General features: G+C 38.4%; 1 protein-coding gene across 7 annotated transcripts in view; it reads right to left on the bottom strand.

The window, feature by feature from the left end:
* COL19A1 (collagen type XIX alpha 1 chain) overlaps positions 1 to 25,598 on the bottom strand; it is a 205,459-nt gene that overhangs the window by 160,720 nt on the left and 19,141 nt on the right. For all 7 annotated transcript variants that reach the window (XM_075747427.1, XM_075747424.1, XM_075747428.1 and 4 more), the window contains exons 5-9: positions 11,428 to 11,551; positions 10,781 to 11,056; positions 8,945 to 9,025; positions 6,718 to 6,843; positions 6,192 to 6,254 (exon numbers count right to left, since the gene is read on the bottom strand). In XM_075747427.1, the coding sequence (XP_075603542.1) occupies positions 6,192 to 6,254; positions 6,718 to 6,843; positions 8,945 to 9,025; positions 10,781 to 11,056; positions 11,428 to 11,551 (670 nt within the window). The remainder of the gene's footprint in view (positions 1 to 6,191; positions 6,255 to 6,717; positions 6,844 to 8,944; positions 9,026 to 10,780; positions 11,057 to 11,427; positions 11,552 to 25,598) is intronic.

Below are 25,598 nucleotides of genomic sequence, written 5' to 3'. Positions count from 1 at the left end.
TTCAAAAGCACTTGACCTTTACCTCTTTGCACCGTTCAGCCTTTATTCAATGCACCTGTTGTAGAACTAGAAATGATACGCTAGTAGCTAACACAAAATACACCACCTTGATTCCTCTACCGCACATTACTATTGAAGAATCATGTACAGCGAAGACAGCCTAAAACCAAATGAGGTGATAGACAGAGTGACAAAGAATAATTACGTAAGTTAACAAACTGCAGTCCTTTCTCATATAAAACAAAAAAACTTTCTTTTAAGAAAGTATTTTAATTTAAACACATTATCCTGTCTCTTGAATTGCAAATTTATTTAAAATATATTTATATTGTGATATGGAGTGGGATTAACTTGACACATTAATATTTAATCTAGAAAACAAAGCCTAAAATGAATTTTTAGAGGAGGAAAATATTCTCAGCAGGGTTCTGTACTAACCAGCTACAGATGATGATTTTAATACTACGATAAAAGCAAGTGCACTTAATAAATAGAAAGAATTACATTAACGTGGCCTACAGCACACACTGCTAGAGTATTACATTACAACATTGCTCTTGCCTACTATAGGAACATATTAGTTCAGATAAAATGAATCATCTATGTCAGTTTTCAAAGTACTCCTTTACCAAGATCCGCTTTGGTTTTATAAGATCTGATTAAGTAAATTAGCTTTGTCAGTTTTCATCTCTGCATAATTATGTGTGCCAATAGCAGCAGAAACGTCCAGGTAAGAAAAATGTGTACTATTATCAAGAAAGAAATACCAGGACATTCTGAATTGAGTTGCTCCTAGCAGACAGGGTACTGGCAGGCTTTCCAAAAGTGATGAAGTGGAAGGTGAAAGAGGTAATGTAGAGAACGCATCCTTTATACTAGATCTGTCATCTGTATGATTAATGTCAGAGGCAGTCCCTGTAAGAAACTATGTAAGTGAAAATTTAAAATTTAGATGTACAGACACGTAAACAGTTCTCATGATTCTAAAATGGTGATTGAAGTATTTAGACCTGGAAAAAAACCCACCCTCATTAGGAACTGTTAGTTGATGAATACAATAAATTCAAATTTGAAAGCTGGAGAGGGACTGTTTACATGGGCATGTAGTGACAGAACAAGGGGTAATGGCTTTAAACTGAAGGAGGGTAGATTTAGATTAGACATTAGGAAGAAATTCTTTACTGTGGGGGCGGTGAGGCACTGGAACAGGTTGCCCAGAGAAGTTGTGGATGTCCCCTCCCTGGAAGTGTTCAAGGCCAAGTTGGATGGGGCTTTGGGCAACGTGGTCTAGTGGAGGGTGTCCCTTCCCATGGCAGAGGGTGTGGAACTAGATGATCTTTAAGCTCCCTTCCAACCCAAACCATTCGGGGGAAATAGAAATTAAAAAAAAAAAAAGTAAAAAAAAAAATCTCAGAATTTGCCAAGGGTGAGAAAGAAAACTTATCCCAAAGGCAGCATCACTCCAGGGTTTCCCGGCACAGGGGGAAGAGCAGGGGCTGCTACAGTGCAGGGGCTCAGCCCTGGCCTGAGCTGGGTGTCGCTGGTTTAACCCCTGTGCTGGGGCCAGTGACTGCTGCCTGCCCTGCTCCAGCTCCAGCTCCAGCTCCAGCTCCAGCTCCAGCTCCAGCTCCAGCTCCAGCTCCAGCTCGGGGTGGCCCCGCTGGGGAGGGGGTGACACCCCCAACCCTCTGAGCATATCAGTGTGCTGAGGACTCACTGCCACCCGCCCCATCCCCTCTTGAGGAGGGCTTAAACTGCCATCCATAGGACTGAGGTGAATACTGGGCTGGTGAATGTGGTAACATAGAGAAGAGGTATATATTTAAGAGGTTGGGATTTTTTTAACAAAACAAGTTAAACTGTATTGCTAATGATGTTTTTCCCTATTAATTTGATAATTTGGACTATTAGATGGTTAAAACAATAAGTCAGACTACCAATAAATTCTTAACTCCATAGGTTTGGAGCCTGTTATAAGATTTTAGCCCACCAAGGACACTGGCAATTCCTGACTTTGTCATCACTGACAGCCAGATGCATTTTGCCCCAAATTTTTCTTTTTAATGCATTCCAGCTTCTAGGTCCCTACCAATAACCTCTGCAACACAAACTGGATCAGAAAGGAACCGTTCTCAAGGCCACATAACATGATGGATATGCCTTAGGTGGAATCAGGTGGGCCTGGGTTATAAGAGAAATGACAAAGAAGAAGGAAAGGAAGACTAGCAAGGAAAATAGGCAGAAAGAGCAGTTCAACACCTCATTTGTTCTCCATGCTTTCTTTTTTCTATTTTTGTTCTATTACAAATATTTTCCTAGTGCAACAATATATTGCATAAACCTATCTCTACCAATCCTAAAAATAGCCTTTTAAACATCCTTTTCCTTAAGTAAAATTTAAATTAATGAAGCTCACTTGAATAGTAATAAATTTCTCCATGGTGTGCATCAATAGGCTCTTTAATGTTTGAAAGCGCTCTGCCTCTGGCTTTTTGCTCCCTGCTGTACTTACAGCATTAACCAGTGACCTATTAACACAGCTTGGAGTGGTTTAATATTATATTAAAATATTTAATTCTCTTTGGATTTCAATTTAAAATCTTTTGTGGGCACGAAGTTCACTTAAAAGAAATAAAAATAAAAAAGACAACATGCAATTACTTTTTTTTGCCTCTTCGGTAGAGAAAATTAGTATGCGTATTCAGTATATATGTAATCATTCCAATTACTGTGATGCATATTCTGTCTTTCTGAAGAATTTCTACATATAGAGGACAAAACAGGACCTTCACATCATGACCAAAAGACATTTGCCAACAATGAATATATTTGTAAGAGTCTGAGTAGCTATATGCCATGCTGAAATAGGAGTAGAAATTGCTTCCAAAACAGAAAACACGGTACATTTCTCACTCAGCTCAGCAGAAGAGGAAACCTAGCTCTGCAGAACAGGTATCAAAAGGGGTTAAATCACAGGAGACTTCCACCTGACTTGTGATGACTTGAAACTTGTGAAATACACTGTGCTAGGAATCAAGCTACCGTGACAGCAACACGGTATATCATTCGGGGATAACCTATACTGTACACCTAACTGCTGCCGCCTCTCAGTTTTCATCCAATGGGAAAAAGCTCTCAGGCAGCCTGAAAAGTGTGTTTTGAGGGCAGAGATCAGTAAGCAGCAAAAGTTAGTCCTGGTGACTTTTTGAGTTTTAATTATTCAGACGTTAAAAACCAGGAGGTTGTCCCTTGCTGCAGATAGCTGCAGAAGCTGATCTCCCAGCAAATTAAATCCTGCCGAGCAAAGATCCCTGGATCCAAGATTGCACAGGAAAAAAAAAGGGACAGGGACTACAGCCCTTAAGGCAGTTTTTGCTACACAATAAGAGGTATATGGTGCCAAACTGAACAGTCTGGTCATTCAAGAAGGGAGACAGTCTTGAAACTGAGAAGCTTCTTCACCCCCGAAGCACCAGAGATAATACTTCTATTGTTGAGTCAAGAACTGTCCGTGTAATGTCCTCATGAAGCCATAATGGAAGGTCAAGCATACAAATAGGAATGTCATTCACACAAATGAAATAACTCTGATCAGTGATGCCCCTGTACATTCAGATGGACAGCTTGCCAGAGATGCATCAATATTTGCATGAATGCCTGTTCCAGTGAAAATATGGCTCTTCAGCCATTTGGGCCCACAATACACTTTGGCTCAGACCCGTTGAGAGGTACTAAGATGAGCCAAGAGTACAAGACTGCCAAGAGTACTGCCAAGTGTACAGGAATGAAGTGGAAACAGGCTAATAATTACATTCAAAACTCCTAAAAATGGCTTATCAGGTATCATGCTTTGTACTGGTGATAGCTTAGATATTCCTGAACAGGCAAAACAGAGGCTGATCTTAGGGAACAACTACGTCAGACTGAAGAGAAGGGTGATTTTAGGGGGGCTTGAATATAGCCTAACTCCCATTTGGGTATGTAGAGACTTTCCTGCTAATTCCATAGCAACAAAAAGACATGTAAATTCAGTGATACAATTAATTACAGTGAATGGGAAATTGGAATGAGACAATGTAAAATAACAGGATAAGGAATGTTGTTGCTGAATGAGAGATAATATGAACAGATACAGAAATTTCCAAGGAAAGAAGCTAAAAAATTAACATTAACTTGTTTGCACTTGGATGCTGCCATGGCAAGGACATTTAAATATAGTTAGTTGGATGCTAATAATAATATGATTTAGAAGCAAAAGAAAACAAAACAATGAGGAGCTGAGCACAAACAAAGTGGGAAACATAGGCTGAAGAACCATCAGACAACTTACAGAAATCCCTTTTGTGTGAATCCCTTTTGTGAGTCATAAAGAAGCTGCCTATTTCATGTATAACATATTACAAAATGTCCAACCACAGTCTGTTACTTTCCTTTACATAATCTGGCCATACATCATGTATCCTGCATGTCTGGAATGGTCTAGGGTCTTGTTGCCACTCCACCTCTAATTATTGATGTAGTGAGACCATCATTGAGAGCAAGTGTTGCTGAAAACTTGCATAAACACAGAGGCAAAGAAAAAATTGTATTAAAGCCTCGGAGAGCATGAGTGGCATTCAGCTCCATCATGGTAGGCACTATTCAAGGCAGTATTCATTTGCTCCCAAAAGTCAACAGTGAGATCATCCTTTTAATCACAGCAGTAATGTGCCCTCCACCCAGCTCCCAAAACAAACCCAAAAAACCCCACCCAAAAGCTAGCAAGTAGCAAGTAATGGTCAATTATAAGGACACTTCAAATTAAGCAGCTTTCTAGCTGTTTGCTGCACTACCTCTGACTTTAACCTGCCAATTCATTGAATTTTGTGAATTAACATTCACAAAGTCAATTTGCTATCATTAGGCTAAGCTGCTGGATGCACATAATCCTGCTCAGGCTCTAAATATTCAGTGAAGTATCAGAGTGGCTGGTGATAACCAGATCAAATTTGGACTTACAGGTAGTAGGCCACTACAAAAAAAAAATAAAAATTAAAAAACCTTTTCTTTCTGTAAATCTTGAAATATTTATTTTTCATGAATGTCAAGCTTAACAATTTTCAGGTTTACATCTAAACAAAAAATGTTGTACAATGTAATTACCAACCATGTCAGACATGGCCTCGTGCCATTTGCCACCAGTGATGCACAGAAGTTGAAAGGGTTCGTTGACTGTTGGGTGGTTTTTGAGTCAATGCAATGAGGGTTTCTTCGTAAAACGAACAGAGAACAGAACTGGAGGTGACCACAGGTACCCACATGCTTTACTTAGAGGTACTATGCTTAGCATGGTAAATATTGCTAATTGGCTGTGAGATGGAATGATAAAAAAATTAGATTTCTGAAGTCTCCTTTCTTATCTTAGTAGCAATAATGGTCTAAATGCATCATGTCAGAAGCAGAAAAGCAGTTTCCCAAATAAATGCTAGGAAACTCGCTATGTTGGCAACAGAGGCTAACCCTAACCCAGACGACTGTTCTATATAGACAGACCCAGGATCAGCAAAAATTCATGATTAAATTTGGAAACTGCCAGCAATCTCTCCAGGTTCAGCTGGGCTATAGAAACTAACATGATTGAACTTTTTTTTTTTCCACCTAGGAAAAAGATACAGCTGGTATCAAAAGTGAAATATATATTGGAGGTGAGGAGTTTGGGGGAAAGACACTATGAAGGAATTCACTTAATTTCAACTGACTGTGTGGATAAGCCCTCTCAGAACTGGACCCATTTCAGCCAGGTACTGCAGCCCTAGGAACAGCGCTGGCTGTGTGCACAAACTGTTTCAGATGATGTACTAAACACTGTGCTGTGAGGGAGGGTGCTGGGTTAGCACAGCTCCATCCTGTCCTCTGGATCGGGACAGTCCAGGTATCCTCCTCTCACACTGCATTCGCTGAACTCAGAGCTTCTATCCGCTGTCTTTCTGGCTGATTTGCAATAGTTTATTCAAGTTGCCCCCTCTATTAGCACAAGACAAACACGTTCGCAGACATGTCCTAATCCAGCATCCTCCAAACACATTTAGGGAATGGAGTTTGAAGGGAAAACGTCTGATGTGCTGACCTTCATTATGAGGAAAGCCCCACGCGAAGTAAATAGCACAGGAAATTGTAAAGGTTTGAAAGAAAGAATTCAATTGATATTTTACCTTTTCACCTTTATCTCCTTTCTGGCCTGGCAAACCAGCTACTCCTGGCAATCCTGCTTCTCCCTGATTTTAAAAGAAATCAAAAAATCAACAAAGAAGCGGATCCAAAATATGTACTTGGTTTGGTTTCCTTGTCTTTATCACAAAAGCCTAACAAAGCAAATGACTCAGAATAAATACAGCACAACACCCAGGAGAAGGATTTTAAACAAAACATTACATAGAAAAAAAACTTATTCTCAGGCAAAAACCATTTACACTTAACATAATGCCTAAATATAATTCTCATTTTTACCTTTTTTTTTGTGTGTGCGTGTGTGTTCAAACAACTAAACCTTACAGACCTCTGCAACTCTAACTTTAAACTAACTAAATCTAAAATGTACATTACAACACTACAAACCAGTAAGATATTTTTCATAATGACAAAAAAACCCAAACAACCTTGGTTTGGTTGTTTTTCTTTTTAATATCTAGCAGGATTAAACAGCATGATGCACTAAAAAGCAATAGGAAAACCTCATACTTTATTTGGAAAGCAGTGGCATCTCTCTCTAGATTCTTGCTGCATTCCTGGAAGCGTGTATATTTTGCTGGCACGAACAGTCACTGGTGATGAAGTCGTAGCAAGTAACCTCTCCTCATGTGGGCACTAAAATAAAAAGACGATTTTCTGATTTTTGGTCCACCTTGGTTAATAGATAAATACCATCCAAATACTATTTTTAGGTTAGTACTAAATACTAATACTCCTGTACACACCATATTACAGAGAAGCCACAACAATTGCCAAACAGAGGAAAAAGCTGCAGTAAAATGAAATCCAGGCATTGTGATCCTTCTGTACTGAAATCAATGCCAGTTAAAACTGATCTGACTGTCCCACTTCTTTCTTCCAAAAGAGTCCAGACAGAGGAATAAAGTCTCCTAAAATTAGTAGTAGTGAAGCAGAAAATGCCCATGGGGAGAAAAAAAAAAAAAAAAAAAGAAAGAAAAAGAGGGTACTTCTCAGTCTCATCCTCTCCTCCACCTCTGGCCCCGAAATGCAAAATGGCAGAATAAGTGGGAGGAAAAATTCTGTCATTTTTTTTGGTAATGAAATACTTCAGGAAATCACAGTTTGGAAACAAACAAAAAGCACTGAAGCCAATATTCACCTGTCTGTAACTCATGAGAGCTGAGCCAACCTGAAGATACACTACATGGACAAGACAACAGAACCTGATAAATTTCAGAAGCTCTCATGAAGACGTCATGAGGTCTCCTGCGAGCCTTCTGTCAAAGAAATTCCCACAGGGTTTACAGCTTAGTGTAGAAATTTGTATCCAATAATAAATTCCTTCCCTTAAATTACTGAAAATGTAGCCCTTATAATTGGTAAGGAAGTCATGAAAAAATAAATCAGAAAATGTAATGCTGGTTTCAATATGAAAGTCATTAACAAGTAGTTCATAATTTTTTACATCTTCAACATAAGACATATAAATGAAACTGATGGTGCTTTTAGTTACATAGCTGAGTGAATGTTTAAGATGCTATTCATAAAGCCTACCGTTGACCTTTTTGTGTTCATATATAATTAGGGTTTGTTTTGGTTTTACTTTTTTGTTACTGTGTCATAACTGCTAAATAAACTATTTCCATGCAGAATGGGAACCTACAGGAAAAAAACCCATTCATTTCACTTATCTATGAACTTATACATTCAAGAGAAAGCCTGCACTATTATCAGGAATATATTTTGAAATATATTTGAATTATAAATTATTATTTAAAATTGAAATTTCCCTTGATAAATTAGATCCAGCCTCTTCCATGCTTTTGAGCACCATCAGTTGTCAGTTCCCACAGAGTCATCTGCTCCTCTGTGCTTCGGCAGCTTTATCCCTCCCCATTCCAGGAGCCCTTTTCTCCCATCCCTTTGCAGATGGAATCAATTAGTCCTTCAGCACTCTGGGTTTTTTTGCTGACTGCAGGCTGGACAGTGATGCTATCTCAGAGGAGCCTGCTCTTACAGACTATTCATAACTAGAAGATCAATATTTTAGCATATTTTTTTCATTATTTTTTTTCCCCCTCCAAATAGGCTTGATTCAGCAAAACAATCACATCCACAACTTCGAGCATTTCTACAGTTCTAGTGTCTTCAAGTTCATACTAATTCTGTCTATCAAAACAAAAGGGAAAACTGATTTAGTTTAGAGGGCTCACTGTTTTCCCTTCTCTTAAAGAACATATACATGTCAGCATGTGCATTATAAAGAAGAAAGTATTTGCCAATTATGAAACAGCCATTCCTCCACGTTAGCATGGAGGAACACCTTCCTCAATACCTTCCTATTTTCCTCCCTTCCACTGTCATGCAGACTCTTTCATGGGCTTTGTTCATTATCTGTAATGCTTCATGAGATGCAACTGTTATTAAAATGGCCTCTGTTATTTGAAGCCAGCCTCAGGTCATTGCAGTGATTTGTTTCCTACTCTCTGAGACTTCCTCAGTTACTAATTAGATATTAATCAACGTTAAGAAATGCATTTAAAAAGCAATAGCAGCACCTAGAGCCTTTTACTGAAGTTCCACTGTGCATCTAGTTAGGCAGCAAGAAACCATGTACCATGACTCCAGATACAGGATTCATTTTTAGGAAGTAATTAATCTAACACTTCTATTAAAATTTCTTTACAACTCTTTAGAAAGAAACAATGAAGCAATTTCTTTTGTATTAACATCTGCATTTTAACAAATAACTTACCAGGTCTGCAGACATTTCACAACACGTGTCTTCTGTTGCAAGTTTTGGATTACAATAAACTGTTATGTGGCGAAGTTCAATCTATTAAGAAATACAAAAGAGATTAATATAAGATGTAAACACTAATGTCTCACAGCATGCATTTTCTTATCTTGGCATAATAAACTTCCTCTTTGAAACACTGCATATTTCTTAAGTGCTGGAAAAAGAGACAAATCCAAAAAAATTACACAGCTCCTCACTTAAGGAACAGATTATGCAGTCTATTACTTCGATGTAAATCACATTTTAGATTTAATTTATCTTCACATGAGTTACATCCCTCTGTACTGCTCTTGCTAATGCTCCATAGGCATTGTAGCCCTCTAGACATCCTCTGCAAACCTTCTTTTCAGGAACGTAACTTTCTCTTGCAGTGAACTAGAGCAAAGGCTCGATAAGCTCTCTCTCACACATACATCGTCTATCACTTTGGACAGACCTTAGCCTGCACCTTGCCACTAAATCACCTGAAGAGAAAAAAAAATATCACAAATTCTGTACATAAAGCTCATGTTTCAGAGATCTGGGGTGAATTGGTGAACTGAACAGCATCTGATTTTAACTAGCTAATCTTGCCCTTGCATCCCTCTTTCTGCATCTGTTTTGTATCTTGTTACTCTCTCCCTTGCACTTGGTATTGAGAAGAGTTGTCAGTACAGGGTCCGCTCTGCTGCCTTCATCAGCTTTATGTCCATAACGTTTTCCTGCAGATGTGAAAATCCCGACTGACAACTTCCACTCAGAATTATCCAGCCTGTGCCATGCAACCAACATAAGATAGAAAGAATCTGCTCCTTCTCCTGAGTGCTACTAGGAAATGAGGAGATGGTATGTGCATTTCAAATAAAGTAGAACTCAGTTTTAGAAAATAAAATTAAGCATGAGCTTGGCCTCATGAAATAAGAGCTCTGAGTCCAGGCCAAAGTGTTTAACGCCTTACAGGACTGATCCCTCTCACAATGCTAGCTTGCAGTTACAATGTGCTATTTTCATCTGGAACTGTACAGTGTACATAACATAGCTGAAACTTTCAGATGGTCACTATAAACTCCAAGCCAGATGCTTTAAACCCGGTAACTGGATGTCAGCGTACTTAAAACAAACTGACGCTTCCTGGAGCTTTCAAATTACTCGCTGTGAACTCTCTGCACGAGGAAACCGAGGCGAGCATCTCAGGGACAGAACGCAGCCCGGAAAAGTACGGGGTAATTCTTGCACCAAAGGCTGCAGGGAAACACATCTCCAGCCACTTCCCAATCCCTCCCGTTTGGAGGAGGGAGTGACAACTACGAACAATGTGTGCCCCTATTGCAGCATAGATGAATTACTCTGGAATGTGACATAATCTTGATACATAGGTAATCCTTAATTTTTTTTGTCTTCCCTTTATCACAGAGACACAAACTGTAACAGATGACTGATATAAACTTTATAAATAAATCTCATAAAAACTGACAGAAAAAAATTACCACTGGAAGTTATCACTAAATGCAGTGATAATATGTCCAAGGTAACTACATGGCTCTTACTCCAAAGTGAATACAGAAAAATACTCCTGAAACCAGGATCGAGTTTTTGTAGTTACTTTGGTAACAGGAGGTTTGTCTTAGCAGATGCTACAGCACTGAATATTGTTTAGACAGAAAGACTTAAGGACTTCAAATTAAGAATACACACTCAAAATTAATAACCAGTTTTGAACCTTTTAGCTACATGATTCTTTATGATGGTGTTAGTAAAAGCACAGCTAAAACATGATTTCAAGTCATCTGGTTTTCCGTTCATACTACTCACATCTACAGGCTTATCATCTGCAGCGCGAGAAGCAATCAGAGTCCTTCCCTGCAAGTCAATGGTGAATTTTTCATCAGTCTGCTTTCTCTCAATTAAATTACAATCCAAATAGAGGGAAATGATCCCCGGCTGCACGCTAATACCAAGCTTATGCCACTGCCGATCAAACAATGGATAAATTTCTCGACTCTTAAAAGTATAGTGCAGTATATTTCCCTGAGCAGATTTGGTCATGTACTCCACAACCTTTTTTGTACCATCCAGAAGGACAGAAATCTGAAAGAAAAATAAAATAAGTGGTCATTTAAAAGTGAGAGTATAAGAATTAAAAACATATCTAAACTATAAAAATACTTTGACTGCATAGATTGGGCAAGAATTATGTTATGAAGCATCCTTCTATGTAGCTCTGTAAATACACATCAGCTATAAAACATAACATGCCTTCTTATCCTAGTTTGCAGTCTTAATACATTTTGTTAAACTTCTGTCATTCCTATGATAAATCAATTATTTCAGAACAGTCTGTCTATTCCATATGAACTACAGCTAAATCTAGTGGTGAAACATCCACTAAGTTATATTTGCCATCTTATATGGGGAAAAAAAAGAAACAATGAAAAAAATAAATCAAACACAACTCTAACCTCAGGTGTGTCATACTGATTTAAAACTTGCCATATATACCAACGCTCTTTCTTGGTATTTCGCCGTACACGGAACATAGCAACTAGAGAGTATTCTTCAGGAAGCCCATTTGGAAATACTTGCCTACAATAAGAGAGAGGGGGAAAAAGAAAAAAAAAGATTTCTTGTTATTCTTATACATGAAAACACTACTTAAAAAGAATGAACAGAAATAATACCTGGTGAAAACAAGGAGCCGAATGCTCACTCACACTCATACAAATTCAGGGGCTTTAGCATTCAGAAGTGCCTCTTCTCAAAAGTACAATTCAGCCTATTTATAAGAATAAATGGCTGAAGATTTTGTTAATGAATTTTTTGTTCTAACTTTCTTACTATAAACAGGAGTCTTAAGAACTTTTCCAAAGTGAATGCCACATATGAACATATTTCAAAATACCGCTTTTCCCCATTTACTGCTTGGGATACTGGAACAAGTTTCCCAGAGCATTTGTGGAATAATCCCCATCCCTGGAGACTTTCAAAACACAGCTGGACAGGGCTCACAATAACCTGATCTAACTTTCAAGTTGGTCTTGCTTTAAGCAGGGGGTTTGATCCAGTGACCTCCACGGACAATGACTTGGACATCTCGCGTATCAGAACAGCTGGACTTCAGGAGGCTTGAACTAAAATAAGGAATGCATTTCTGAATGAATGACTTGCTGTTGTTTGATTTTGTTATTCCTTTCTTACCTAAGGTATGTCGACACCTCTAAAACAAAGTCTGAGTTGCCACCTATATCACACCATGCAGTACAACACCACTTCTATGAATTCTTGGAAAAATTTGTATTTCAGAAAAAATGAAATTGGTAACTCTGTACCAGACTTTGGTAATCATTAAATATATACTACTTCTGTACTAAACAAATAAGGATCAGCTTTTTTTCTTTTCAAGCTTCTGCATTTCAAATTATTGATTTTCTAGACAGAGGTGAAACAAATGAAAACGACAGGTGCAAACATTACACAGCACACGAGTAGCTAACGCATTAACATCGCCATTTGCTGAAAACTGTCAGGATTGCCCAACTAGCCGCACTGCAAAAGGCATTCCCTGGATCAGAGCGGAGGAAACCTGAGGGCCCCACGCAGCAGAAAAATTTCCTCCTTTCCTCCATTTTTCTTCCCATGATCACGTGAAGTAAATGGTTTAGTTCTAAAAAACTACAAATAGGATTATAATTTGCTATAAAGGCTTTACTAAAAACAAACAAACAAACAAAAAAACCCCAAACCAAACAACAACAAAACCAAAACTAAAACCAAAACAAAGGGGGAAAAAAAGGAGAGAGTAACCCACTAGCTGACAAGACAATATCCCCACAACCCTCCTGGAAATCAGTGCACTTCAGTTAACTTAGGATCTCAGAAAAAATGTCTTCTGTGTAGAGGAGCCTGCTCTAAATCCTGCCAAAGAGCTTCTTTATGGACTAACACCTATTTAAGTCCCTTATGTGGGAATCACACTTCTTTGGCTTATTTCCCACAGCTGATTCCTGTTTTATCCCAGGACCAAACTGGCTGCTCTCCTACATTGTTAGTGGACCCATATGCTCTGTTGTGCAGTTATAAATGCTTCCACGTCAAAGGCAAGGCAAAAGTGAATAGGCTTTGCAGGACTTAGATGTAGATTTCACACTACTCTGTATTTTAATTATAGCATAAAGAATATGTTTATGATTTATAAAGAAAATAATAACTTTATTGGGCATCAGTAATACATGAGCGTGTCTCTGCAGAAGAGTAAACCATCTGGCCATGGGATCAGCCCTATGGTTTACAGCACCCCCGGCAAGCTACGGACATGGCATCTCAGGTTTACAGCTGTAACCTAGACAGGACATCTGGCTGTGGGAGCATCTGATTAGCTCTCCAAAATCAATTAACTTTCCCAGCTAAGTTCCACATTGGGAGACACAGGGGAGTTTACATTAATGGGAAAAGGGCAGACAACTGTGGAAGGCAAGTATCAGAAGTCTTCATCGAATGAAAGGAGGGGAAACCATGATTGGTATGATAAGTCTGCAAAACAAACAGAAGTAGTTCTAGATGTGGTAGGTATTCTAGTGAATACTGAGCACTTCCCCCCCCCCCCCCACCATCGTTACTTGTTACTGTAAGCTTCCCTGACACTTTAAGAGCTATCTAAATGAATGACAGCATTCGTCTTCTAAAATTTTAAGTGTTTCTTTCAGAATTTTCTCAAAACAGTTGGTTGTGTGTGAGTGCACATGATATAAAGTTATCTTATCTGTTTATCAAACTATTTGTGAAACAGGACAAGAGTTAAAGTATGGGCCAGCATTATGAAAAAGGGCGGGAGTTCACCCTAGCTTCTCTTACCTTTGAAATGACAGAGAAAACTGTATTGGGAGAAACGAGGAAAGCAGATGAGGTCAAAGCAAATTAATTCCTAAGGGCATTACACTGATTTCAGTGAAGTCAACTAAAGAGGTAAGATTTAAGTAGAATCGGATCAAGGACAAATTCAGTTAGATTCACAAAGTAATTTAGGTAGGAAGGTACCTCTGGAGGCCAAAGGATCTAACCCCCTGCTCAAAGCAGGACCAAGCTGGAAATTACATCAGGTTACTATCAGTTCTGTCCAGCTGAGTTTTGGAAGCCTCCAAGAGTGGAGATTATTCCACAACCATCTGGCAAACTTGTTCCAGTGTTTGGCCAAACAGCACAAATTTGGTAATACAACTGCTGTATACACTTAATACTCAACATCTTCCAGCCAGATGGTGAATGTTATAAGGAAGAAAATGAAGGGATAAAATACTCAGAAAACCACCATACTATCTACTACTATACACAATTTCCCCTACGCTTTTGCTCCCTGAATGGCTTCACGTGAACGTAATAGAATAAAAAGCATGCATCTAGCATTGAAGTGACTTAGGTATGGATGATCAGTAAGATACTATAGCAAAATTTAAGTATTACTACCATAGTATCTTCTACTCTGTAAAGCTCAGTTAAAAACTCCACAGAAATAGGCAAAGTATGTGTTTTAAATAAATATATAATAACATTTGATGGGGGGAAAAAAAAGGCCAGAACAGAAATGTAAATATAAAATCTCATATTGGAACATGAGAAAAAACAAAATGTTAATGAAAAATACAAAAGCAAGTTATTCCACATGTCTACAACTCAACAAGTACTTCCTCACAGAGTATTTAACCTTTCCATGTGGCACAGGGAAAGATCAATAGGAAAAGTAAAGAGAATGAGGATGAAGGAAACCTGTACCAAGCTCACCTCAAAGTCTACAGATGTAAAGCACAAATATATAATAGAACATTAACTTAGGGTAGTACCTCATGGTGTCTAGGCCAAAGCAGTTAAGAGAGACCACAGGTCTTAAGAAAGCCCTAACATTACAGAAATATGGGTAGCAATTAGTAAGTGTGCAAATTCTTCTATAAAGATGACACAAAAGAACTTACAAGTTAAAACAGACAGGCAAATGAGAGCATCCTTGGCATCTAATCTCTGAACCAGGGGATGCTTATGTTTCTTTGGACAAAAGTATCTGAACCAAAACACATAATTAGACTTGAGAGCAAAAATATGCATCTGAGATTTTCCTCTCCCAGGAAGTTTCCTTAACAGCGGGACAACAGTCAAGTTCTCCCATTCCTGTTGAGCTTCCTCAGCTTAGGACAATCCAAACCAGATATCCTTCCTGGATGACTGCTCTAACCTTTAAGGCTATTTAAAAGGTCCTCTCTCCCTCTTCTAAGCTGAAAGTGCTCATGACTGCCGTGGTTTGTGTTGAATTCAATGCTGTCCAGCTTATTATGTGTGATTTAAGCACAATCAATGGCTTAGGCACCTCTGGGAACGTAGGCAGAATTCAGGCATCTCTACACACATCTTGGAGACACAATGAAATGTGGGTGGGAGTTACATGCCTGGCTGCTTAAGCCATGGAGCTTCTGAGCTTCCATGGAACTTATGCCCAGACGCCGGGGGAAATCTGTTGTCCAAAATGATTCATTTTGGGTGCCACCAGGGGTTAGGTGGTGCTTGAGAGTAGGCAATTTGAATCATTCTCCGAGACTCAGGCGCCCAAATTCTGACTAAATTATATTTTAGGTGGAATGTAGAGAGTTTGATTTTCTCCCTCTGTTCATATTGTCAGTAGTATGTAATAAAAAGAAAAAAAAAAGAAAGTTGATGAATGGAGCACTGTGTTCTCAAAGTGAAGCACACCCTTGGTGGAAACTGCTGAAAACAATAGCAGGAATTGAAGCACATGAACTGAATACACAGGCTTGAATTTACACCACCCTATAGCCTGCTGGACTGAGGTGTACTGTAAATGACAGAGGCCCCAGCTGGCAGATTGAGGAGACTAAAGATAACAAGCAGAAAAATCCCTAACAATACAAGGTTTTAGATCGTACATATATACATTACAAATCCAGGCATCTCTTAATGTTCCACAGGTTGAAGCATCACACAGATGCATCCAGAATATTAATAAATACACACTGACATTCCTGCAAAAACTATGTGCCACTCTATCAAAGCATACGCATACTCAAGAGTTGCAAAGGCTTTTGTTGCATTCTCCTCTTTTTTACTGGATTAAATGTAGCCGTAATTTTTCCTAAAAACAGGTGCTGTGGCCCAAGCACAGCACAGACGATTCATGATGACGTTGCTAGAAGAGCAGTTACAGGAATTTTGCATGAACTTTACAACTGTGTTCGTACATACCTTCCACTGTTTATAATGATAAAGTATAGACTGATTTTTGGCAAAAATATTTCCTTATTCATGTGTTTCCTCAAAAGTTCTGAAATTTCTGAAATGCAGGTACCAGCTGGTTCTCCTAGCACTACCATGCAACAAGAAGTAATTATGAATGAATTAAGTGTGTATTCACTGTGCTATAAACAGTTTTAGTTCTATCTTTGTAAAGCAGCATTGAGTTACCCATATCAAATTTAGTAAGGCAATCCTTTATTTACCTTTTGTTTTTATTTTTAAAAAAGCACTAATGGAAAAGCAGCATCTATTTTTAAGTCTTATGAACTCTAATTGTTCCATATCGAATGAGAATACACTACAGTATAGGATAAACTTCCGTATTTACAAGTATCAATGAAGCCTCCAGCTTGCTGAATATCTTCCAAGAAGAGAAAGATGAGCCAACTTGCATTTCCTGAGAGTGAAGTGAGAGATGTTTAGAGTTTATGGCAAGACATATCTTTTCCAGCTGACATATACCATTACCTGGTATATGTCACTTGTAACATGACAATGTTACAATAATTTGGTGACCAGAGCTCAAGGAGTTAGTTTAAACAACTTTCCTATGGTGGGTAATGATTTATTTAGTACTACATTGACAGAGACACTGAAATCTTCACCTTTTTGTGTTTGCTAAGGCATTTAAACTGAGATCCAATATGAATATAAAAGTAAAGCTCAGGTGGCCAAATACACAAAATCTCCACACGATTCTCAATATCGCTGCATCAAATTGCTATATTTTTGATTCTCATTTTTGCCTAACTTGACTGGTGCAATGGGAGTAGGGGAAATAACTAACTAGAACAATTTACCAGTCTCTGCCTAGAAAAGGTATTTTAAATTCTTTTCAAATAAAAGTTAAGAACAGCTGTTTGTTACCCAGAATAAGAAATAATTTCCTTGCCATTCATCTTCCTCAAATCACATTAAGATGTACTACATAGTTTCATGTTACATTAGGCCTCAAGTTGTTTTCATATGACACATTATATGATGCAACTCAAGGGAAACTATTCAGACAGCTTAAGAGTTATTAATTACTTAGGGAGAGCTCAACCCACTCAGAAAACGTACCACTGAAAGCAAAGCTGCAAATTATTTTAACACTGAGAAAAGGAATTTACCTAATACTTCATATACTTCAGCATACCTCTGCTTTCATTTACTGAACAGCTATGGATTAGCTGTCACTTTTAATATACAGGTAGGTTAGAAAAATTTTTGGGTGAAACTCAATGTTATTGTTATAAAAATTTTTAAGGGCATTTAAAAAAAGATTGGTTTGAAAGAGAAAGAAATACCAAAACTGTTATGCGGGCTCAGAGTACTTTTCCCCTAGGGTTTCAGCAGTATTATGTATCCTTATTTACAGGAATTATTGGTGAACTCCTGGCCCTGATGAAGTCAAGGGCCAGTCTTCCACTGATTTTAAAGAGGTCAGGCTAAAAAAAAAACCAAACCACCAAAAAAACCCACCATGCACTATGTCTGCTTTCAAGTTTGGCCAATTTCTATGCATTTTAACTTTTCTGGAGAAAAAAAATATAATCAGTCAGCAGCAATAAGAACAACAGACTTAAAAGTAGGAACATATAATAATGGACACTGGAAATACAACAATTTTTCTTCTCATTTTCCTAAGCAGAAATCCCCCCATGACGGGGGGGGTGGAACTAGATGATCTTTGAGGTCCCTTCCAACCCAAACCATTCTATGAAATCTGCAGCCTGATAAAGTTTTGCAGCCTGATAAAGTTTTGAGAAAAATCAGGTCAACATTTAGGCTTTTGGAAACTTATCTGGTGGAAGGCAACTTTCAGCACTTCCCATACAATTACACACTTGCCTTGCTCAACTGAGATATTTGTTTATGAACCAAATAGGTCTCAGAGAAATCAGTGAACTTTCTTTGTACTTAGAAAATCAAAATAAGCTTAGCAAAGCCCAAAGGCTACCAAAAGCAAGAATGTGTGATTTGGGTACAGAGTCATTCACTCTTTTTCTCCCCTTTTTAATAATGACTATATTTTAAAATGTAAAAAGATGATGAAACAGGTTCAGAAACTAGCAAGAGTATCACATTATAAAATACTACATTCAAACAGCATGTTTCTCCTTCCAAAATATGACACCTTACCCTGAACGCTGCACAGTAAATTAAGCTGCTCTAATCAGTAGTAAGCATCTTTCCATGTAGAGGCACACGGGTGACAAAGAACGACAGCCAGAGCACCAGTGAACACTGTGAAGCAAGATCAGTCAGGGAAGGGGAGAAAGCCAGAGCCTGACTACTTCCGCAAGCCAAAATTTTACTCAGAGCAATTCCGTACTCCAAAGGATACCTCCTGCACTGGTACAGACTCAAGAAAACACAGCACGGCAGAGTGGGTCCAGACAACTGATATACTACAGTAAGCTGCCTTTTTATGTACAAAGCAAATAAAGGAAATGTATAGGGTAGTAAAAAGATTTGGGTGGCTTTTGCAATATACAGGCATTGAGATGCTCCTACAGACACTTTGGAGCTCAACATCTAATGCATGGTTACCTGTGATTCAGAAAGACTGAAGTCAACCTATATGATTCACTCAGGTCTTACACTAAATACAGGTCTTGCATTCAGACTGTTTCTTTTCCTTAGGACACGACGAAGAGAACAAGCAAACACACTGCTCTCAGTATCTGAGAGATGGGGAACACAGATGAGAAAAACATGGAACTCTTTTTTCACAAAGAGGAAAACCATTTCCTCTACATCTGCTTTCTCCTAATCATGCAATTGCATGATAGTTTCTGGTGTCCCTCTGCCTCATGCTGCTCAAATCAGATCGGTTTTCCATATGTTGGCATCACTTATTGACTGAGAAACACGCAGAGACTTTCTAATGCTGCTGGCAGAAAGTCACCAAAACCAGCCTCTGTTGCCCCAGTCTGTTTTTTTCAACCTGATTCTTCTGATATATATTTTCAGTAGCTGTGGCAGTCAGGTAACACCTCTGTAGCAGATACTGATGCATCAGTAATTGCTACCTTCAGTTCCATCTGCCCCTCCTCAAAGGGATGTTACAATAAGAAGTTGCATTCAGTCTACCAGTTTTACAGTCTTGTGAATACAGTGATGTTTCTCATACCAAGTGCCCTTTTATTGACCATTTCTTCACATTCCATGGATGCTAAATCTGGTGACGTATCAAAATTAAAAAATGTGAGTTAGGAAGAGCTCCTTCCAGTACCAACACGCATCTCCCTATCATAGCTACACTGAAAAAATAAAAATTGCTCAAAGGAAAACCATCTCTTTTGAACTCTCATCATCTTGTGTCAGGAATCGTGCTCTTCCTACACATACACCTCATTCTCCTTCCTTTTCTGTAGCTGAATGTAGAACATCACACACATGCACACACAGACACACACCCCCATGCCCATTTTTCTAACAGGTTTCTACTCCTGTGATTCACTGCAGGGAATAAACCCTCCTTGCACACATGTAAACATGGTCTTATTGTCCAGCATGAACGTCCCAGAAACCTTCAGTTCTTCCCTTACTCAGAGCCACACTAGTAAATCAATTCCCTCTACAAGGAAACCACTCAGGGTCTGACACGTTTCTGACAGGCAATCCACAAAAATGGAACAGAACTTTCTCTTTGGAGATTAATGGCAGAATCCGGAGAAGTGTAATGATCTTGGTGGGCTTGTAATTGTCTCCTAAGATAGGGTCTTCATTCAAAATTTAAAGCTAAGATGTAGTTAAAAGAATGGCAGAGATTTAAGGATTTTTGAGTCATTCAAGAATTGCATCAAGCATTTTGGCATTTTCACATCATCTCTCAAGGTCATTTTGCTGTGCTGTGCCCTAAAATCCAGTTGTGGTACTCTTCTTCAAGCGTGGCAGCCATCAAGAGAAGAGGAGGTGAACTTAAATACTTTTAAAGGAACTTTACATACTTCTTTTAGCACCTACCTATGTCTTTATTTTTTCGCTCATTTTATGAGCAGCTCTATAACTCATGTGGTCCTTCTAGTGTGCTCCCAGAAACGGAACAAAGACAACAGGTCTAGTTATTAGTCTGTTATTTGGCAGTCTCTGAAGTCGATGAGATATTAAATTCCTATGCTCAATATGATTATCTACAGTGGAATGGAGTTATTCAGCTGATCGAGAAACCCTCTGAAGATGTTAGAGAAAAAAAATCATTACTGTAACCTCTGAAAGTCAACTGGCAGTGAAAGTTGCTCTGCATGCATTTTTACATGCTTCCTACCCTGAAGCAAGATCTATGGTACAGTGTTAATTATTTGTAGATCTCAGTGGTGGCTGTTGTCTGGAAAAGCAAAGAAAATGCAGACTACAATAGAGGATTTGTCTATTGGGGGCCATGATCATTTCACTTCATACTTTGAAAGGGAGGGAGGAAATCAGGAATGATGTGGGTTTGGGTTTTTTGGGGGGTTGGGTTTTTTTTTTTGCCTCTATATTCATACAATCTTCTCCTGAGGAGGAAGAAAGCTAAGCATCCCTCTCTGCTTGGAGGTTTTCACAGCCAATTTACCAGCACTGTACAGACATTTGTACAGGTATGCAGAGATGCTAGCTGATTCCAGAAACAGAACGTCTTTTTGGTTTGGTACACAGGAGGGCTAGGTAGCTCCAGCAGAACTGCACGCTGAGAGACCTGCACCCTCCTACTTCTCACGCTGGTCTTTCTGCATGACATCGTACTACCCAACCTAAATGTGTCGTTTCCTTAGAACCTTCAATTTCTTCCTGTTCAGTCTCCCCCCCCACCCCAAACTTCTGGTAGCTTTTTACAATGAATCAATGGAACAAGTGCTAGCAAAGTTAACTGTTGATTACACTTGGAACAGGTTGTCCCCTTCCTTCCCTGGTTCGTTCTGCCAGGTCCTAGACAGCCCTGGCTGATGGCAAAAGGCACACCATCTCGCAGCCAGCATCCCTCTTACGAAAACGCTGAGTGCTCACAGTGAACATAATAGCACGGCTGGCAGGAAAGGCAGAGCTAGAAGGACTGCTGTATGGAGTGCAGCTGAACCAAACTAAGGGGCTTTTTTTTCCTAATCTCCTCAAGTAATTGCTTGGATAACTAGCCTCCTCCTCTTCAGCACGCAGGACTGCCTACAAATAAATTCATTCCAGGCTAAAGTCACAAGCAGTCTGTGCTAAAGGAGTGCTTGACAAAAAAAAGGCACAGATAACACTGAAGGTACTACAGCCTACAACACTGTTACAGATGGACATATCTACCCATCTTGGTTCCAGCTGATCTCCCCCAAAAAAGAAGGTATAAGAGGTGAATATTAAGTTACCAACAGAAGAGACTGGAGTAGGAAAGAAGGTTAATGATACCAGATACCAGGGTCTGACCTGAAATAAGTAGCTCTGTCAGCTGCAAGAGTGAAGCTACAGAGAGAGAACATGCTTTTGCTTTAACACCCCCTACACACAGCATGGCTAGTCTATGAATATTTAAGCCTGCTGTACTGCTTACAATTTGAAGGATAATTAGATAAATAATGTGCTCTTTTACAGTGTGTAAAAACTGTTAACATTGATGGATTCTAAGTGAATGAATATGGAAAATAAAAGATCAAAAAATTCATTTGCATCACAGAAAGAATTCATAGCAGTTTCAGAAACTGGAAATTATCACTTTTCTGAAGTCTCAGGACTTAAAAATTAGTTGTCTAATTAAAGTCAAGTGAAAAAAAAGAATACATACAGCTTAGCTTGCATCTCTCACTTTTTGTAATAATGAGCTTTTTGGTAAGTTACAGATTAAATGGGGTTAAAATATTTCAAGCTAAAAAAATGTCAGCATTGCATTGCTATCTGCTGAGTCATAACTATGTTTAACAGGATGGGCCAAGGACCTGTGACTTAGTAACCCTGTTACTATCAGACCCAGCTGGGAACTGGCCAGGTATTCCCTTTAAAGGGCTAGGAGAGAAACCAAAAAACGCTTGTAAAGAGAGATGGGGTCTTGCATTGGGCCTAAGATAGAGGTGTGAAAAGGAGCCTTCAAGCAGTGGTAGCTTTCAATAAGTCAATGAACGTTTTATTGAGATTTTTTCCTAACCTTCACATCAAAAAAGCCCACCAAACCCAACTTGAAAGAAAACTGAATATTACCAGGAGTCCTTCTCAGGCTGGGGAAACCAGCCAGGTGCCTTATATCCAAACAAGGCAGCTTGATATGCTGGGAATTTACAAACTTTTCTCAAAACAGCAAAGGCTCCACAATACAAAAACTTCGCATTAGAACAATGCATGGTTATCCATTAACTATAGCTTAATTTGAGGTTGAATCATCTATGTAACAACTAAAATGGCCAGTGATCTTCTTTTGCAATAGTAAGGGTGAGATTGAAATCTTTATTGGTGATGAAAATTCTAGGAACATCATATTACCTACTACAAACCTCAGGCTAGTAGATGAAGTGTGGAAGAGTTGTGGCAGTAAAGAAAATATTATAATATCACCAATATTTTGCACTGTATAAAATTGTAACATTTAAGCATGCAGTAAGATGTAAGAAATATTCTAGAAGTTTTAAAAAGGAAATAATTTGTTCCTTCACCCTCCTATGACAAAACCAGCATTTTGATGAATTCGCTCTTACCCTATAAATTACTTGGTTGACAGCGGAATTAAGTACCCAATGTTATAGGAATCTATATTCTTAAGGAAGAAAATCCATTAACAGTATAGTCAATAACAGAATCACAGAATCCCAAAATGGTTGAGGTTGGAAGGGACCTCTGGAGGCCATCTGGTCCAACTCCCCTTGATCAGACACCTAGAGCCAGCTGGACAGAAGCACACATTTACTTGTGTTTCATAATAAAATAAATCCAACATAAGCTGTTTAAACAGATGACATTTAATTGTGATAACAAAAGTTAGGACGCTATAAAAAAAAGTAATCTTAGGCATAACATGGATTCATACTAGTAGTGCTAACTGGTCCTTAAGGACAGCAATGAAGCAAGGCTGTGTTATACCCCTTCAATCTTTCAAGAACTCCAACCAGTTAATGAGTCATGACTTTCCTTTCCATGAAAACGTATCAGCTATCTTGAATCACAAAGTGTTTTTTTTAGTGCTCCTAATACTTTCACAACAAACCAATCTCAAGCTTATGTAATTTCCTGGTAGCATAGCATATCTGTCTCTGCATACTAACAGTAATACAATCATTTATCACTTTCTAAATTTAAAGAAAATCCTGTGGAAAGTAACGTATAAAAAATAAGAAATTGTTTCAAGTCTGTGCTCCTTTTTTGAGACGTCTGATGGCATTTCTTGCATCTAACATTTTCAGACTTTCAAGTCACCATATACAGTTTCATTGCTGAACTACTGCTACAACTTATCTTCTATGTCTGGTCTGTTGCGGTACATTTTCTTCCAATGTCTCTGTCCATATGATTATTCTTATGAGTTGCTGTCTTTATCACATATTGTCCCCGGTTCATATATGAATGAAACTTCCTATGTTAAACATTCTCAATTCTCAGTGACTTAATTTCACAGGAGGTACTAAAAAAGCTAACCAAACAATAAACAAAACCTACTGCACTAGAAGACTCCCCTCCCAAAACACCTTGTTTCCAAATAACATCTTTACCTATAAAATGAGTGAGCATTATCTACTAATCTTGTACAAGGCAGCTGCTAGAGGTGAATCCTGAGCAACAGCAATAATTTAATGCTGCAGCTGCATGTGCTGTACTTCAAAGTAAGCACATCCAGGATGGAGGGTCCCGACTGTGAGAATCAGACCTGGAAGTGCACTTCTTCCCCTCCAGTCTTGGCAAACAGTTCCTGTTATTGTATGTGCTTCTGGTGAACGCTATTCTCTCTTTTTGCTTAGTTTCATAGATTAATTTAAATTGGCAGTCATCTAGCATTCTGAACTGCTCACTTAGAGACAGATTGAGTAAGATAAAAAGTAAGGTATGTGGAGTCACAGCACCTTAAGGATGCTATCTGTGTGGTTACTTCTCAGGAGTGGTCCGAAGCAAACCTCATGCTCCTTAGCTGCAAAATAGCCATTGCTATTTTATGAGATACATATTGAACAGTATTTGAGTAATCAATGTTCACTATAGATTATGAACATACACATTTCATACTCAACTCTCAGCAGAGTTCATAGAGAAAACTGAGTAACAGAGATAAATTGAAGTTTATCAAGGACTTCAATATTAACATTGCTGTTATGGCTGTAGCAATAAGCAGCAGCCTAATCCCTAAAAGAAAAGATACATGCATTTTCATATGACAATTAAAAGCCTAATGCCATATTAGGAACTATCAACAAGTTATTTAAGGCTTGTATTGTCATGCTCAATCCCAGAGTATTTTTAGGAATTCATTTTTTATAGAATTCTGAGATTCTGCAACTAATCACATCATTGACTATATCCAAAAATAACATGATCTCTTGCACATGGTTCTGCTAATACACTGATATCTGTACATCAAGACTTAGTTTTCATAGATTACAGACTGTTCTTCATGCTGAAGTTTATTAAATCATTCCAAGTTTTGAAATCAGTTTGTGACATGACAAATAGTCACTAGAGACAAGGCTGCAATTAGCAAACTGTATGCTTGTGACTGAAATCAACTTGATAGCCAGGCCTCCAAGTGAAAAATCCAGGGCATGGACCATACTGTTCATACAAAATTAAGGACGTATTTTTAAAAATCTGGCAATTTATATCCATAAATAAAAAATGTTTCATGGCACAATGATAAAAACTGTAAAGAGCTAACCACAGAGAAATGCTAGAGGCCAAAAATATTTCACAAACAACTGAAAATAAATGAAAATCAGTGTAATGAAAAAAAATCACAAGGCAGCTTCACTGTGAGAGAGCCCATGAACTATTTTTAGATAGAAAAACTAAAAACTCAGAGGCAAGATGGGGGAGGGAACGATATTTCTATGACATTTTTAAACAACAAAGCCCTACAGTAGACACAGATGTATCAGCACAAACATCTTCTTGTAGGTACAACTTTAGTTAAGAGGAGGAATGCCTGACAACATAGCTAATACAAACTACATTTCACAAAGTGTTAAATCACAAAAGCTAGAAAAAATAATATCTGATTTATTACAGGGTTGGTTTTTTTCCCAGTCTGCTGATAAATGACTTCTGAAGCATATGGCACCACTGCATCAGCTGGAGAAATTATATGCATTTTATAAAAACACTTGTATCCTCTCAGCCCAATCAGCAAAACTGATAAATGATCTTTCAATCTCTAATTTTATACTACAACATATGGGACTACAGTCTATCCTCAGCTGCACGT

The sequence above is a fragment of the Balearica regulorum genome, chromosome 3 (genome assembly GCF_011004875.1).
Source record: "Balearica regulorum gibbericeps isolate bBalReg1 chromosome 3, bBalReg1.pri, whole genome shotgun sequence".
Lineage (NCBI taxonomy): Eukaryota > Metazoa > Chordata > Aves > Gruiformes > Gruidae > Balearica > Balearica regulorum.
The sequence above is the reverse complement of the archived record's forward strand: the minus strand, read 5'-3'. Positions and strand labels throughout refer to the sequence as shown.